This window comes from Coffea arabica, chromosome 8e (genome assembly GCF_036785885.1).
Source record: "Coffea arabica cultivar ET-39 chromosome 8e, Coffea Arabica ET-39 HiFi, whole genome shotgun sequence".
Taxonomy (NCBI): domain Eukaryota; kingdom Viridiplantae; phylum Streptophyta; class Magnoliopsida; order Gentianales; family Rubiaceae; genus Coffea; species Coffea arabica.
Window position 1 is genome coordinate 43,142,309 of NC_092324.1, and position 15,316 is coordinate 43,157,624.

The 15,316-nt window shown below is 36.2% G+C and overlaps 1 protein-coding gene across 3 annotated transcripts; it reads left to right on the top strand.

Annotated features, from left to right (window-relative positions):
• Positions 1–1,756: 1,756 nt before the first annotated feature.
• LOC113702775 (transcriptional corepressor LEUNIG) lies at positions 1,757–14,799 on the top strand. Of its 3 annotated transcripts, none has more exons than XM_027223917.2 (19): positions 1,757–1,993; positions 2,319–2,432; positions 3,278–3,375; positions 3,456–3,565; positions 5,585–6,004; positions 6,285–6,358; positions 6,563–6,641; positions 6,794–6,869; positions 7,061–7,110; positions 7,797–8,108; positions 8,723–8,923; positions 10,085–10,330; positions 10,430–10,547; positions 11,474–11,583; positions 11,706–11,855; positions 12,668–12,823; positions 12,987–13,103; positions 13,672–13,878; positions 14,405–14,799. In XM_027223917.2, the coding sequence occupies exons 2-19, from the start codon at positions 2,401–2,403 to the stop codon at positions 14,546–14,548; spliced, it is 2,700 nt and encodes an 899-aa protein (XP_027079718.1). In that variant the 5' UTR covers positions 1,757–1,993; positions 2,319–2,400; the 3' UTR covers positions 14,549–14,799. The 3 variants fall into 3 exon arrangements, with proteins under 3 accessions (XP_027079718.1, XP_027079717.1, XP_071918231.1); XM_027223916.2 differs by having other exon boundaries at positions 1,768–1,993; positions 10,406–10,547; XM_072062130.1 differs by lacking the exon at positions 1,757–1,993 and adding an exon at positions 2,081–2,232 and having other exon boundaries at positions 10,406–10,547.
• Positions 14,800–15,316: the final 517 nt, after the last annotated feature.

Below are 15,316 nucleotides of genomic sequence, written 5' to 3' on the forward strand. Positions count from 1 at the left end.
GTGTATACGCCATCAACGTTGGATGAACGATAATTATGTAATATTTAAATTTCAATGTTTGCACATATGTTATGGATCTAATAGTGATAATGTATATACTGTCAATATATATACGATTTACTCTTTTTCATATCATGCGGCCTAGGTATGTCCGTTTATATATAATATTTACTCTTTTTTATTTCGTACAATCCAAGTATGTTCGTTAGAACATCAAATATAAAGTGAATTTTAGTTGCCCTTTTAAGAAATAATTGCAGTCAATTCATCATTTTCTTTTTTTTTTATTTGAAGTAAGTTTTTAATAACATGAGGTGTCTGGCTTCTATGTGAGAGTGTTTGAGGTCTCTAAGTTGGGAGTGATGATTGAAGTGTTTTGATAACATCATGTCTTAGTATTCACCATAAATAAAATTTTTTTGGCCAAAGGAACAGTATATGTTAGATTAATTTAGTGCACGCATCGTATAAAATTGTTCATGTGTTGAGAAGTTGTTGATTAATAATCATCGCGCCTTTTCCATACAAAGCAAAAATTTCACACTTAACTCTTATGGAGGGTATGCGTTCAAAGAGATGGATGCTAATGGGATATAGTAAATTTTATAAACCCACCAAAATCACAAATCTAATTCAGCAACATTAATCAGAAGTAAATTCGATACATAAAATATTGACTCTACTAGTACAAGATGATTGTTTCTTGTAGGTCTTACAACCATAACTTAATTTAGTCAAGTACAAGGATTTATTTTCTATATACTAATGGTGTATACACTTTTACCATTGAATACATGATATATAATCTGAATTTAAATTTGAAATTCAAATTTTACATATGTGTCGTATATCTAATCATGATAATCAGTGTGTATAAGATTAACTCCAAGTATAGCACTTTTAGTTATGTAAAATAATGAGCAAAAACATTTCAAATCTAATTCAAGTTGATGTAGTTTTAATGAACTCCGATTGCTTGAGCAGATGAATTATGAACCTATAAACTAATCGTTAATTCCTATAACTAGAAAAAGAAAATGGGAGCATGTTAATGTTCCAAAGTAATTTGAGCTTGTTACGACAAGAACGTACAACATTCAAAAAAAAAAAAACACGAATTACAACTCCTAGGATTTATTAGAAATATAGTTCTTTATCATAATAAGCTCGTATTATTGAATGCGACTAGAATAATCCTCGTTGAGTGATACTTTGATCACCCTTTTTCCCTTTTCAAGATTGTCATCAACTTATTATAGTTCATTAGTCCTTGCCTAATTGACCGATCACAGACTTAATCAAACGACAAAGCGAACTTAATCATACGACAAATGACAATGAGCTTTGGTCCTATTTACTTCAAGACCATTTTGACTCCATTAGACACCAAGGTTAAAATCGTCATCTCACTGGCCCCTCCACCCACCAAAGCTGATCTGTCATTAGGCTAAGAAAAGAAGTGAAAGGACGAGATTAAGAAGATCTAGAAACTCTAGAAAGCAACCCCAAATAACCAAAACACAAGGGGCTTAGGAACAAATAACTCAGAACTCAAGCCCCTCAAATAAACAGGAGTACGAGATGAAACTGTTAAATTACACTTTTACCCATCGAGATCAAGACAAAACATCTCATCCCGGTATATCTACCGGCATAATTACACAAAGATTAAAGAGCATTCAGGTCTTTTGATCCAAATAGGATTTCCGATAGGAGGGCTAAAGTGGGTAAATTCGACAGGATGAAAGGGCTTGGAAGTAAATTTGAGTCCACAGAGCTATAAATCCAAGTAAGATATCTACAACAGCAACTCTTGAAATCCACCCAACAAGGAAAGCTCTCAGAAAAAATAAGAGAATTTTCAGTAGTCTGCTAAGAAAACCCAGAAAAGAAAATCCACTATCCTGCAAAAATAAAGAGAGCCCAGTTGCCCAAAAGAAAAAGGAAGAAAAAGAAAATAGGAAATTTTCCTTTTTCCTCTCTGGGCCTCTAGGTATGCATATTTCTATCCATATTTCCTTTATTATTTTAATCATCTTCCCACACCATTGTTATATATAAATATATGTGTATACTAGGTTCTGTATCTGCATATTGTTTTGTCTTCCCTTCTTTGACATGAATTTCACTGTTTTTTTCTTTTATTTTCCTGGGTTTTTTGTTAACTTTTTAGACTAATATTTTAAGTATGATATGGGCTTTTGAATTAGTTTAAGGATCTTTAATTAACAGGTTGGAAGAATATGTTTTGGTTGTTTTTCTTTTTCTTTTCTTTCGTTTTGTTTTTGATTTTATTTTTTGGATTTGATATTGTTCAGAGGCCAAAATAGAAGCAGCAGAAGCAGGACGAAGACATTTAATTGTGTTGAAGTTCAGCATTGAAGTATTAATTGAGGCAACATGTCTCAGAATAACTGGGAAGCTGACAAAATGTGAGCTTTCTTATCTTCATACATGCGTATGCGTCTTTTTATTTTAATTCTTCATGTGGGTTCTTGTTATTTTGCTGTATATGGGCTTTTTGTTTGGTTTTTGCTAGATTTGCTTTGCTGGTACTTTTTTAAGTTTCTGGGATTTTGTAAGTGGTTTACGAAAACAATGTTTTGGCCTTTGTGAACAAGTTTATGGTGGCTTGTTTTCAGTCCTTTTGCGTCTTCTAGGGTTTTTAATGGTTTCTGCCTGTTGGAAAATTTCTTATGTTAGAGAGGTGAGTTTTCCCAGTTTAGTTTTTATATTGGAGAATTACGTGTAAAAATTTGGTATCTTGTACTTCTTTTCGAGTTAATTTAGGTGTTAGTCATTCTAGATGGGCAGAATCTAGGTTTAGATTGTTTTATGTCTACGTTGTATTCGGGTTTTGAGCGTTTCTTTCCAGTTTTCTGTTTTCTCATAAATGATTTAGTGAATTAAGTGTAACTTCTCTTTGGATGGTGAAATATTGTATGTAAACTTTCGTAAAGTGTTCTTGTCAGATTAGCCTCCTGCTGAGTTGTTCTTGGTAGTGGGCTTTTGTGCCTAGTTCTGTTTGATCACTTTTATAAATTAACCATGTTGAGATTTGATTTTCTCTGTATACTCCCTTTTGCTTGCTTTTTGGTAATTGAATTTTTTTTTTTGCTTAAGGAATTTAACTAGACCCATTGCTTTTTTGGAGAACACTGTTTTTTATTTTTAGTTACTTTTCTTGAACAACTGTTATTCATTGTGGGGTTATCAATCTCATGGCAAAGATCTGATGTTGTACTTTGTATTGTGATCTCTGTATCTTAAATAACAGGCTGGATGTGTATATTCATGATTACTTAGTGAAGAGAGATCTGAAGGCAACTGCGCAGGCTTTCCAAGCAGAAGGGAAAGTATCATCTGACCCCGTCGGTAAGATAAAGATGTCTGAGAAGGTTTCATGAAAAACGAGTTGTTTTGCTATGAATTCTAATATTGGATTGCTGCTTCAGCTATCGATGCTCCTGGTGGCTTCCTTTTTGAATGGTGGTCAGTTTTTTGGGATATATTCATTGCTAGGACTAATGAGAAGCATTCAGAGATCGCTGCATCATACATTGAGGTTTGTGAAATGGTTTTCAATATCATTTTGTTTTGTAATCCTTTCACAGGATTTTATAAGTAGAAAAAGTTATGCTTTGTTGAACTTGCCTTTTATTATCATGAGATCAACTCAGATATAGGATACCGCGAGCCTTTGTAATTCCATTATTTCCAAAATCGTCAGGTGGTATAGTTCACGAGGATTTTGTGTCATAATGAATCATGGAAAAGTAACTGTTTTGGACATAGATTGCGTCTGATATGGGGAACGTTTCGAATTTGCTATATCTGGTCACAACCTAGGAAAGTGTAATTTCATCTTTCTCATATAGAAAGTTATTTCTGTACTCTTATTGGTGCTGACTAATGTTTTTAAATACAAAAGGTTTAACTTTAGGGATCTAGATTGTGTTTTCTTTGGCCATTTGTCTTGTGTATTTACGTGTTACGTGTATATTCTGGTATTTACCACTGATACTTCTGCATATTTGGTTGGCGGTTCACATAAGTTTGTCATGATTTCATAGAATTTATTAGTACAAATCAGAGACTTGGTCATTTTTCAGGTATTTCATATGAATATTACAAAAGTAATTGCTTGATTTGTTGGAAACGCAATTTCTTGCCTCTATTACACCGTTGTTTTATTTCTAAATTACTCTGTTAACTAGGCTAATTATTGATAAATAAAAAATGGCATATGAAATTTTAAGAAGGATAAATGCGCTTGAGTACACTATTTTGGTCGCATCCAATTCAATAGATTTGCTTTGGTTGTTGCCTTCTCAGGAATTAAAGCTTATTCAAAGTTTTTCTGAAGTGAAAAATGAGACTTATAAAAATAAAATTTCAGAAGCACTCCAAGGGGATCGGATTATAATTCTGTTTGCCCAGCTGGCAATGATGCAATTTTCTTTTGACTCTTATCTTCAATAGAGTGTAATCTTAAGCTTTTATTCATACTCCACTATATTACCGAACGAATTGCTTGTGGGGATGAATTATTGGAAAATGTCCTTTTTTGGTTTCATTTTGGTGAATAGGAAATTTGGGGTGCCCAAGAAACTAATAGAGCCATAAACCTTGAAATTCTTTTTTCTGCAGAAAATGTGAGATCTTAAGTTATTATTCTCTTTGTGAAATTCTGAAAAATAATTCATCTCCAAGTGATTAAGCAGATTTGCCGTACTTAATTTTTGTAATTATAACTGCACTTTAGATGTTATGAGGCCCCATTTTGCTGAGATCTGCGATTGCCACCCTTGTCATGCACATAATTGCTAGAACTTAGCATAAGGTTGGGGTTCTTGAAAGAGAATGCAGAAAAAAATGATGCCTGAAAAGAAGTTAGAGGAGGAAATGATAGGGTTCTTCCATACATATAACAAAAAAAGAAATGACATTGAGACATGTTTGATCAACCATGTATAGCATGAAGAGTAATTAAATAATCAGATCAAAATTTGAAAATATATGTATGAAAACTAAAGCGCTCTGTGTGTGCAGATTTCTCAACCATTTTTCTTAATAGTTGCTGAAAATATCTAGATCATGTCAGAAACTCTCTGATACTTGCATTTGATTTTTCTATATATGAATAATGCTATTCCTGACTTTCAATAGACCTTTGTTCCTATTTCTAAAGCCGCCATATGTCCAGACTCCTGGTAAATATGCTGTGCCTCTGATAACTATTGCTTTGCCAAATGGCAGACTGTTGGAATCTGCAACCCTTTGACCCCTCACCCTGCTGGTGCTTGAAATATAGTCGTAGTTTGTTAAGGATTCATGCTGCATTCTTGAACGTTGGTGTACAGATTAGCTTATCCCTGATCCCATGCAATTGCAAATGCAGAGTTGTTTAGATTTTATTTTGGTTGACCTCCCAAGGTCAGAATCTCATCAAGAAGCATTCTTGTGATATTGTCTCCTACATTTACTTATTCTGGTGGAGTTTCTTTGTTGTTGTAATTGTTGGATTTAGACATAGATTTTGATTATGATGAGAAGATTGCAATCAGATCTTTGCTTAGTGCAGACTCAAATAATTAAGGCAAGGGAACAGCAGCAGCAGCAGCAACAACAACAGCCACAATCTCAACAGCCACAGCATCCACAACAACAACAGCAACAGCAACTGCAGATGCAGCAACTCTTATTACAAAGACAGGCTCAGCAGCAGCAGCAGCAGCAGCAGCAGCAACAACAGCAGCAGCAACAGCAGCAGCAGCAGCAGCAGCAGCAGCAACAGCAGCAGCAGCAGCAACAGATGCAGCAGCAGCAGCAGCAGCGAAGAGATGGCAGCCACCTTTTGAATGGGTCAGCTAATGGAATTGCAGGAAATGATCCTCTCATGAGACAGAATCCTGGAACTGCTAATGCATTGGCTACAAAGATGTACGAGGAAAAATTAAAACTGCCTGTACAAAGGGATTCTCTGGATGATCCAGGAATGAAGGTATAATTGCATGCCATAGTAGATTAAAAATGAGTTTTAGTTCACATATATGTGTTTGGGCCTCTTCTGGTTTGCTGTTGTGGCATTTTGCATAGAAAAAGCTACAAATTTGTGTCTACTGCTTCTCGCTAGCTTTTATTTTTCTCAAGCTGATTTGGTGGGACTTGCTTTTGAGAATCAATTTTACTCAGCAGCTTTTACAAAAAGCTACAGCAAACTAGAACAGGCCCTTTCTATGAATCTGATTTCTGGCTTCTTAGTGTGGAGTTTCTTAATGCAGCATGTGAGCCCACTGCTGGATCCAAATCATGCTTCAATATTAAAATCAGCTGCAGCAGGCGGCCAGCCCTCAGGGTATTTTCCTGTATATTTGATCGCATTGAAATTGATTTTGACTTGCAAAGATGACCAGAACTGGAATGATTTTTATTTGCCTTTTGTCCAGCAAATTTTAAAGACCTCTACTTTCTATGATCTGGATTGGTGTATATTTTGATAAAAGGTATTGATCTAAGCATTCCGAGCATCTCATAAGTTTCAATGATTCCATTCTTTTAGGCAAGTGTTACATGGTACTGCTGGTGGCATGTCCCCACAAGTCCAGGCTCGTAGCCAGCAAATTCCAGGGTCTACACCAGTAAGTTTTATGTATGCTAATATGTTTTCTAGTGAAGATATCTCCCTAAACACCTACCCATTTCTCCTGTGAAAATAAGAAGGGTAAAAAAAGCTTCCAACTGTATGTTTACTATGAGCTTATATATTGATTGAGTACATTGGTGTAAACAGGACATTAAGACAGAGATGAATCCGATACTGAATCATAGAGCTGCAGGTCCTGAAGGTTCACTGATTGGGATTCCTGGTATATTTATCTTTCATTCTCCTTTTTTCTTAGTGGCTTCTTGTATATTGTATTTTATCGGAACACCTATATTTTAGTGTTCTGTTTGACTGCTCATGTATGAACTGAAGGACGCCGGGAAGTTTATCAACTAGTTTAACGTAGTCAAAGTGTTCAACAATGCTGTGACTGACAATTTTATGCTTTCCTAGGATCAAATCAAGGTGGAAACAATTTGACATTGAAAGGATGGCCTCTTACTGTAAGTATTTGATTAGATTTTTTTGCTTTATAGTAGTACTTATTTCACCAATAAAAGCACTTTTCACCCTTTCCTCGTGTGGGGATTTAACCCAGGAAAAGGAACTGTTCTTTTTCTGGTTCACAACCGTGGATTTATTACATTGTGTTACTTTATTTCATTTTACCAGGGAAATGCATTGAACATCTCTCTCTCTCTCTCTCTCTCTCTCTGGGCGGCAGGGGGTGTAGCAATTAAATATGGTTGCAGAGGGGCCCCAGAAGAATGGCCTTGGCTGCCTTTTATTGGGTCATTTTCACCTGAATAATACAATTGCATTTGATTGGTTCTGTTTTAGTTGTTGTAAATCTACTGTTCACTAAATTATAACTACTGTAAGATTTAACTTGAGAATGGCTTGTCATTTACCCATGCCATCTCAAATTCCTGTATTTTACTTGCCATTGAAGCATATGCATGTTTTGTCAATACTAGACATGTCTTTATGGATTGGTCATTCTTGCTTGTGCATTGTCCAGTGGTATTTGATTTGAAGGGTGTCTTCTGTTGTGTATGAGTCACTGTTGTACAGTCTGATGTCTAAAAAGTTTAACTGTGTATACGGCCATGCCATTTAGTATTTTGTTGCCTCCATTTGTGCATTTTGTTTTGTATCGTTTAACAATAGTCTATAATTCATTCCCTAGGGGTTGGAACAGCTTCGCACTGGGCTCATCCAGCAGCAAAAATCATTTATGCAAGGTTCACAGCCCTTTCATCAACTACAGATGTTAACACCACAACATCAGCAACAGCTCATGCTGGCACAGCAAAACTTAACATCTCCATCTGCTAGTGATGAAAGCAGAAGGCTTAGAATGCTGCTTAATAATCGAAATATGACCATGAGTAAGGATGGCCTTTCAAATTCAGTTGGTGATGTGGTCCCAAATCTCGGTTCACCCTTACAAGCTGGTTGCCCTGTTATGCCTCGTGCAGATCCGGATATGGTGCTAAAGGTCTGTTTAGTTCATGCTAATACTTGTCTCGTCAAAGTTTTTCTTGGATATCTCTTCCTACCAATGAGTTCATTTTAAGAATGTATATCCCATCAAACTTTCTAAAAACAACAAATTCTACTTTCAGTAAACAATGTAAAGGACGTGCTTCATTCTTTGTTTATGACAGCCTGTTTCTTTCTTTTGTTTAGGATATTGATCAAACTCAGACAGCAAGATATGTTGCAACAGCTTTTTTCATTACCGACTTTATTTATAGAATATTTTCTTTTCATGTAAATCCTATCATGTTTGAGATTTTGACTTGAAGTATCTTGGATCATTTTTTGTATCCTCATCCTTCAGTTTTCAAGGAAAGCAAACTTTCAGAAAGTGAAAATGGAAAGAAAATAAAAGAATTAATAGGTAGAGAAAGAAGTTGAAGGGCATTGTGATTTCTCCTGAATTATATTTGTGAAGAACTTGTTGGCCTTGAAAAAGTTTTTACAGTACTTCAGTTTCCTGAAGTTTCAAAATAGGGCTTATGGGTCATGCTATTAGTTTTTTAATTTACAGTTGTGCATGCCTTCCTTGGATGGCCTGTTAACTTTCTTGAAGCTACATTTTGTGTTCAGTTAAAATTGGCTCAGATGCAGCAGCAGCAGCAGCAACAGCAACAGAATAATAATCCACAACAGCAACAGTTACAACAGCATGCACTTCCTGGTCAGCAACCGCAGAGTTCTAATCATAATGTTCAGCCAGATAAAATTATGGGAAGCAATAATGTCACTGGAGATGGCATCATGTCAAATTCCTTCCGTGCAAATGATCAGGTCTCTCTATGTCTGTGTTATCACATCTCTGTCACCTTCAGTTGATTTCTGTCCCTGCTTGTGTAAGCATCAAATTGAAAATTAAGTTTCTAAACACAAGGTCAAAGTAATTATTGAAGAGGTCCAAGTGGTCATATCTTCAATTATCAGTTTTTTATCTGTTATAATGTATCTTAATCTCGTTCCATTATTTCTGTATTGAGGCTGCTAGATTCCACTGAACTTCCTCACTATGAGGACTAAAAGAAACAGGAAAAATCGTCTTTCTTCCAGTTGAATAATTAAATGTATTGATACATGCTTAAACAAATAATTTTACATTTTTTCACTTTCACTCAATTGGACTGAACTTATGGGAATTGTAATTCTGGTGTGAGATGTTGATGAAATTGTATTAGCCCATAATGCAGCTTCATGACTCATCACTTCTTGCATTCTTTCTTCTGCATGAAAAATCCACGATTTTTGTACATATGTGGAAGATCTAGCTGATTTATTATCTTCTTGCAAAGTTTATTAATTAGCTCTGTAGATGCTCTCACCTTTACTTCCTGCTATTTGTATGACAGTTATGTCCAGACACTTGTCTGCTGCCCCGAGCCAAAGCAACTTTCACTGGTCACTGTAGGAGAAAGTAGAGGAGAATGTATCTTGCCCATAAATCACAGCAACATTCTCCCATTGCCTTAAGAGGAAAAGTAGAATATAGCAGTTATGTCTATACACTTTCTTGCCCCCGACAGGCAAAGCAACAATCACCCATCACCTAAAAGATCTAGAGTGGATTAGTTTAGCTAGTAAAGTGGCATTGTAAACTGTTAGGGGCGTGAATTTTATGGGCAATTTACAATGATTCTGGAATTAAATGAGGACATCCTTTTGAAGTTGGTAAAGAATGAAAAAGTTGAAAGTTTAAGGCAAATTTAAGGGGCCTCTGGCCCTCCATAGGACCAAAAAAAAAAGTTTAAGGTGAATTTATGCTTAAGTTATTAATTTCTGCTGTTAATTGTCCCAATAAAACTGTTACCCATGGGAGTAAAAGTTGTTGACAAGAAGTATACTGCATTTTTTTGTATGTTTGCTTGATATGCATCAAGTATCAATTCCTGGAAGTATACAATTCTGAGTAGATTTCTAACATGCTTTTTCATGCATTTCAAGGCTTCAAAAAGTCAGCCTGGAAGAAAGAGAAAACAGCCTGTGTCATCTTCAGGGCCTGCAAATAGCTCAGGAACCGCAAATACTGCTGGACCTTCTCCAAGTTCAGCCCCCTCTACACCATCAACTCACACACCTGGAGATGTAATGTCAATGCCTGCCTTGTCACACAGTAATAGTTCCTCAAAGCCTTTAATGATGTTTGGAACTGATACTACTGGCACTCTTACGTCACCCTCAAATCAACTGGTAAGCAAAGTGTTGTTTCCACCAATGCAACTAAAGATGTGCCAAAAAGTTCTCATCAGAATTTAATTGTGGCAGTGGGATGATAAGGATCTTGTGCAGGCTGACATGGACCGTTTTGTGGACGATGGATCTCTTGATGATAATGTTGAGAATTTTTTATCTCATGATGATGCAGATCCCCGAGATGCAGTTGGTCGTGGCATGGATGTTAGCAAAGGTAAGTTTATGTCTGGGAAGTTTTCCATGCCTTCACATGTTAATCAGTTACCCTTTTTTTTCTCCTAAACATGCCTTGATTTTTTGTTGTTCCCTAGTTCCTTGAGATTAAGTAAATTTACTCCGTGTATTTATCCAGTTGTTTTTTGGGTGTACTGACTACTGAGGGTCATAAATGGTGGTTGTCTCTTTTTATTACCAATTTATTTTCATCATATAGGTCTGACGTCACTGAAAGTGAAGAGATAGTAGTTGAATATCACATGACAAAAGCAGTGGCAACTGTTCTGATGTGGAACTATATTCTTCTGTATGCCAGCATGTTTACACTTTGCAAATGCCATCTTAGTCATGTCTCTGTTGACTTTTATATACCCGAAATTTATTTGCAATGTATGTGAGCCTTTAAATTAATTGAATTTACTCCTTCGTGTACTTGTCCAGTTTTTTTTTTTTTTGGGGGGGTGTATTGAGCGTTGTAAAAGGGACTTGTAATTATTTATTGCCAATTTATTTTCATCGTTTAGGTCTTTTGTCACCGAAATTGAAGACGATGTAGTTGAAATGCCAGATGACAAGAGCAGTGGCTACTGTTTTGATGTGGAATTAAATTCTTCTGTTTGCCACATGTTCATCGTAGGATGTCTACGCTATGGAAATGGCATCTTACTCGTATTTATCTGTTAATTTTTATATGCCCTATTGTGTAATTTTGCAATGAGTGTGCATGTACCTGTAGATTATTAATGCACGTGCATGTCAAAACTACTGAAAAATTTAATGCTGGTTGAGCTTTAGACAAGACCAGCAAGTAGATTACTCATCAAGTTATATTCAACATTTTGTTGGAATTACTCATCCAGGGAAAAAAAGTTGTATTCAACACTTTGTTGGAATGTGCTATGACAGTAATCATTTTATTTTTAGGGTTCACGTTTACGGAAGTAAGTTCTGTTCGTGCAAGTGCTGGTAAAGTGATCTGCTGCCACTTCTCATCAGATGGTAAGCTACTAGCTAGTGGCGGCCATGATAAAAAGGTGAGAACTAGCTAAAGTTAACAGACAAGTAGCAAATTCTACATAGTCTAACATTCTAGTTCTATGGAGTAAAAAATGATTTCATAATTGTGTATTGACATTGTACTTTTATTGCAATCCAGGCTGTTTTGTGGTATACAGATACTTTAAAGCCTAAAACAACACTTGAAGAGCACTCAATGCTTATTACCGATGTTCGTTTCAGTCCAAGCATGGCACGCCTTGCAACATCTTCTTTTGATAAAACTGTCCGGGTTTGGGATGCAGATAATGTTAGTTGAATTCCTTAAAATATATTAGATTAGGATATTCATCGTCTTTGTTCAGCACTTAGTTTTTGCTTTTTTCAAATGTATTATGTGCATTTTTTAGATCCTTCATGATCATTTCTTCATTATTTAGAGTTTTGTGAAGATGACAACCTCTTGCTTCTTTTTCTATTCTTCTCTGTGATGGCTCAATATATTAATAAATAAGAAGTTGTTAAAGTCATTGAAAGGGTGTTTTCTCAAACTTCTCAAAGGCAAAAGCTCTCATCCTCCATTGGTGTCCACAAATATACAGAAAAGAGAAGTTAAAAGCAAATAAGGACACATAAAACAGCTTAGGTTGAAAAAAGCTAGAATTTGCCTGTTCTTAAGCAGAGCAAGTTATTTTTAGTTCTCTTATCTGAGTTAAAAAGAATCCTACGAACTTCCCCCGTTTTTGACTTGTTTGTTTGAATTTAATATCTGTGCATGAAGTTCAAGATCAAAAGAATGGCCACCTTTTTTGTGAGTTCTGTTTTTCTTTCGGTATATGTAATAGTGGTAAAAACCATGTAACTCAAAAATTTCTCCTCCTGGTTTTATGAATTAAAGTTCCTCTTATTATTCCAAATTGTGCAGTACTACACTTGTGTGTATATTCTTTTCTTACTTCACAACAGACCTGACGCAGTCAAGTACATTTCATTGCTGACTGTAATGTAAATGCAAGTTTTGGGAAAACCATCATATATTTGCATTTGCTTTCAATCTTGTTTAGCACGATGTTCTGAGTTGTTCTGGATTAGTCTTTTTACGGTCTATGGCCATTACTGCAGCCTGGCTATACACTTCGTAACTTTACTGGACATTCTGCTGGTGTAATGTCTTTGGACTTCCACCCGAATAAAGATGATCTTATATGTTCATGTGATGGGGATGGTGAGATAAGATATTGGAGCATCAATAATGGTAGCTGTACAAGGGTATTCAAGGTAATGAACCACTGTATGAGAAATGGGTGGCAGTGTCTTGCTGGACTTACTGTCTCTTTGCTACTTCTCTTTCTTCTTTTGTTTTTGCTTTCAGCGGGATTTAGATGGAAGGTGAAAGGAGTTATCAAGGCAAATGCTGATTTAGTTTCTCTGTTTGATTTAGGGGGGCATGGCTCAGGTGAGATTTCAGCCACGTCTTGGAAAATATCTTGCTGCAGCTACTGAGAATGTCGTGTCAATACTGGATGCCGAGTCACAGGCTTGTCGACATTCATTAAAGGTTGTTATTCATTTATATGTTGAAAAACCGTAAAGAATGAACATTCAGTGTATTATGTATAGTTATTACTCTATAACTGTATTTTGAGCAGTCGACTGAGGTGGACTGGTCGAGGTGCCTGGCATGTATTGAACCATAAGGACAAAAGGAGCAACAGATATAATCCTGCTATAACTGCAATTGTTTATGATTAAGCTTGAAAAGAAGATTTGGCAATGTGTATATATCTTAAAGAACTGTGTGGTATTTTGCAAATTAGTTGAGGCCCCCAAGCCACTTGTGCCTCCTAAAACTGGAGAACCAGTACCCTATGCTGTGGTCTATAAATTGAACGATGTCTCAGCGAGATTGAATTTGGATGTGGCGAAACTTCAGTTAATCTTCTTGTTGAACTAAATGTGACTTGAATGTGAAACTTTCTGGAACTTAGAAGTGGGCAGTGCAACTGTTTTATTTTGTGTTAGTTCTGTTGTTGATACGAGTAACCTGTATGCTGTTAGTCATCTTGTTGCCTGTTGGATTTGCTGCTGGGTGGGCTGTCACTGTTGCTGAGTATTTGTTTTTGTAGGGGCATACAAAACCAATACATTCTGTTTGCTGGGATCCTTCTGGTGAACTGCTGGCATCTGTTAGTGAGGACTCTGTCAGAGTCTGGTCATTGGCAGCAGGAAGCGACGGAGAATGTGTGCACGAGCTTAGTTGTAATGGCAACAAATTTCATTCCTGTGTTTTCCATCCTACATATTCTTCATTGTTGGTTATTGGATGTTACCAGGCAAGTCCTGCTTATGCCTTTATCCTCTACTTCCAGTGTTTTCCGTCCTACGTATTCTTCATTGTTTGTTGTTGGTGTTACTGGGCAAGCCTGCTTTTGACTTTTATCATATAGTTCCTTGGTTGTTTTTGAGTCTTGCACCTCTCTGAAAACTTGTTGCCTTTTATATGTGGTTGTACTTGCAGTATTAAACTGCTTCAGTATTGTGCTTCTTTCGAACTTATTGGTTTTCATATCCCTCACCCTTCTTGGACAGTAACCCTGCCCAAGAACCCATACCATGAAAAGTCATCCCATGACGAAACTCCCAAAAAGATTACTGCATCTTTTTCAGTTTAAATTGCTGGCATATTGAAAGACGAAATGTTGTGTTGTGCCTACGTCAAGTTTGCCCAGTTTTGGGATCATGGATAACCATGCACAGTTGTTAAGGTTTTTTAATTATGGTTCATATCCTGTGGGGGCACGGTAGTGCACTCATATTACATCAGCTTATAAATGATTTTAAGGATTGCATTTCTTGCAGTCTCTGGAGCTTTGGAACATGGCGGAGAACAAGACCATGGCCCTGTCAGCACATGAAGGATTGATTGCTTCCTTGGCTGTTTCGCCTGTTGCAGGCCTGGTTGCTTCAGCTAGTCATGACAAGATTGTTAAGCTGTGGAAATAAAATGTTTTTCTGTTGTGCCTTCTTATGCAATCATCGTACGTTTGACGTGGTTTTAAAATGCGGGCTCTCAGCAAATGTAGTTGACGTTTATTTTTGCTACCTCTTAGCTTTTGTTGTTCTGTGATTTTCTTTTTTCTTTTTTTTTTTTGGTGTGGACTTTTGAGCGCCATGTAACCTAAGTAGTAGAACTTAAGGACTAACCCTTTTAGTGTTGTTTCTCAAGTGTGTTATCACGCACAAGCTTGCTCAAATACCTTTTCAGCTTCTATTTTATTTTATTTTATTTTTATCTCAGATAAGGTTCTCTTCACAGAAGATTATCAGCTTACATAAAATTTTCTAGCTCAACCGAGTTCCGGCCATGTATATACGAGTCTAAGCTCATTTATTTTTCTTTTTATTTTTTTCCCCTGGTTGCAAAATAGTTTGGCTGGAATGGGAGCTTAACCAGGTCCAAGGCATTCAACAGCATAGGAGGATATCACAATTTCAAGTATCAGTTTGCCAGGTTTACATAAGTGTCAACAAAGTATTACTGTGGAAGACGACTGATATGCAAAAGATTCGATTGGTCCTCATTTCTAATCTGAAACTTGTATGCATAGCATTCTCAGCGTGTTAAACTGTTGGTCTTCGCTTCTTTTTTTTTTTTTTCTTGATAGCTGCAGTAATAATAAAGATTTAAAGATTAAAGCTATGATTTAGCAGGAAGATATTCAAATCATATAATGGTTCAACAGAGACATGTGATTGCACCTTTTTCTTCTG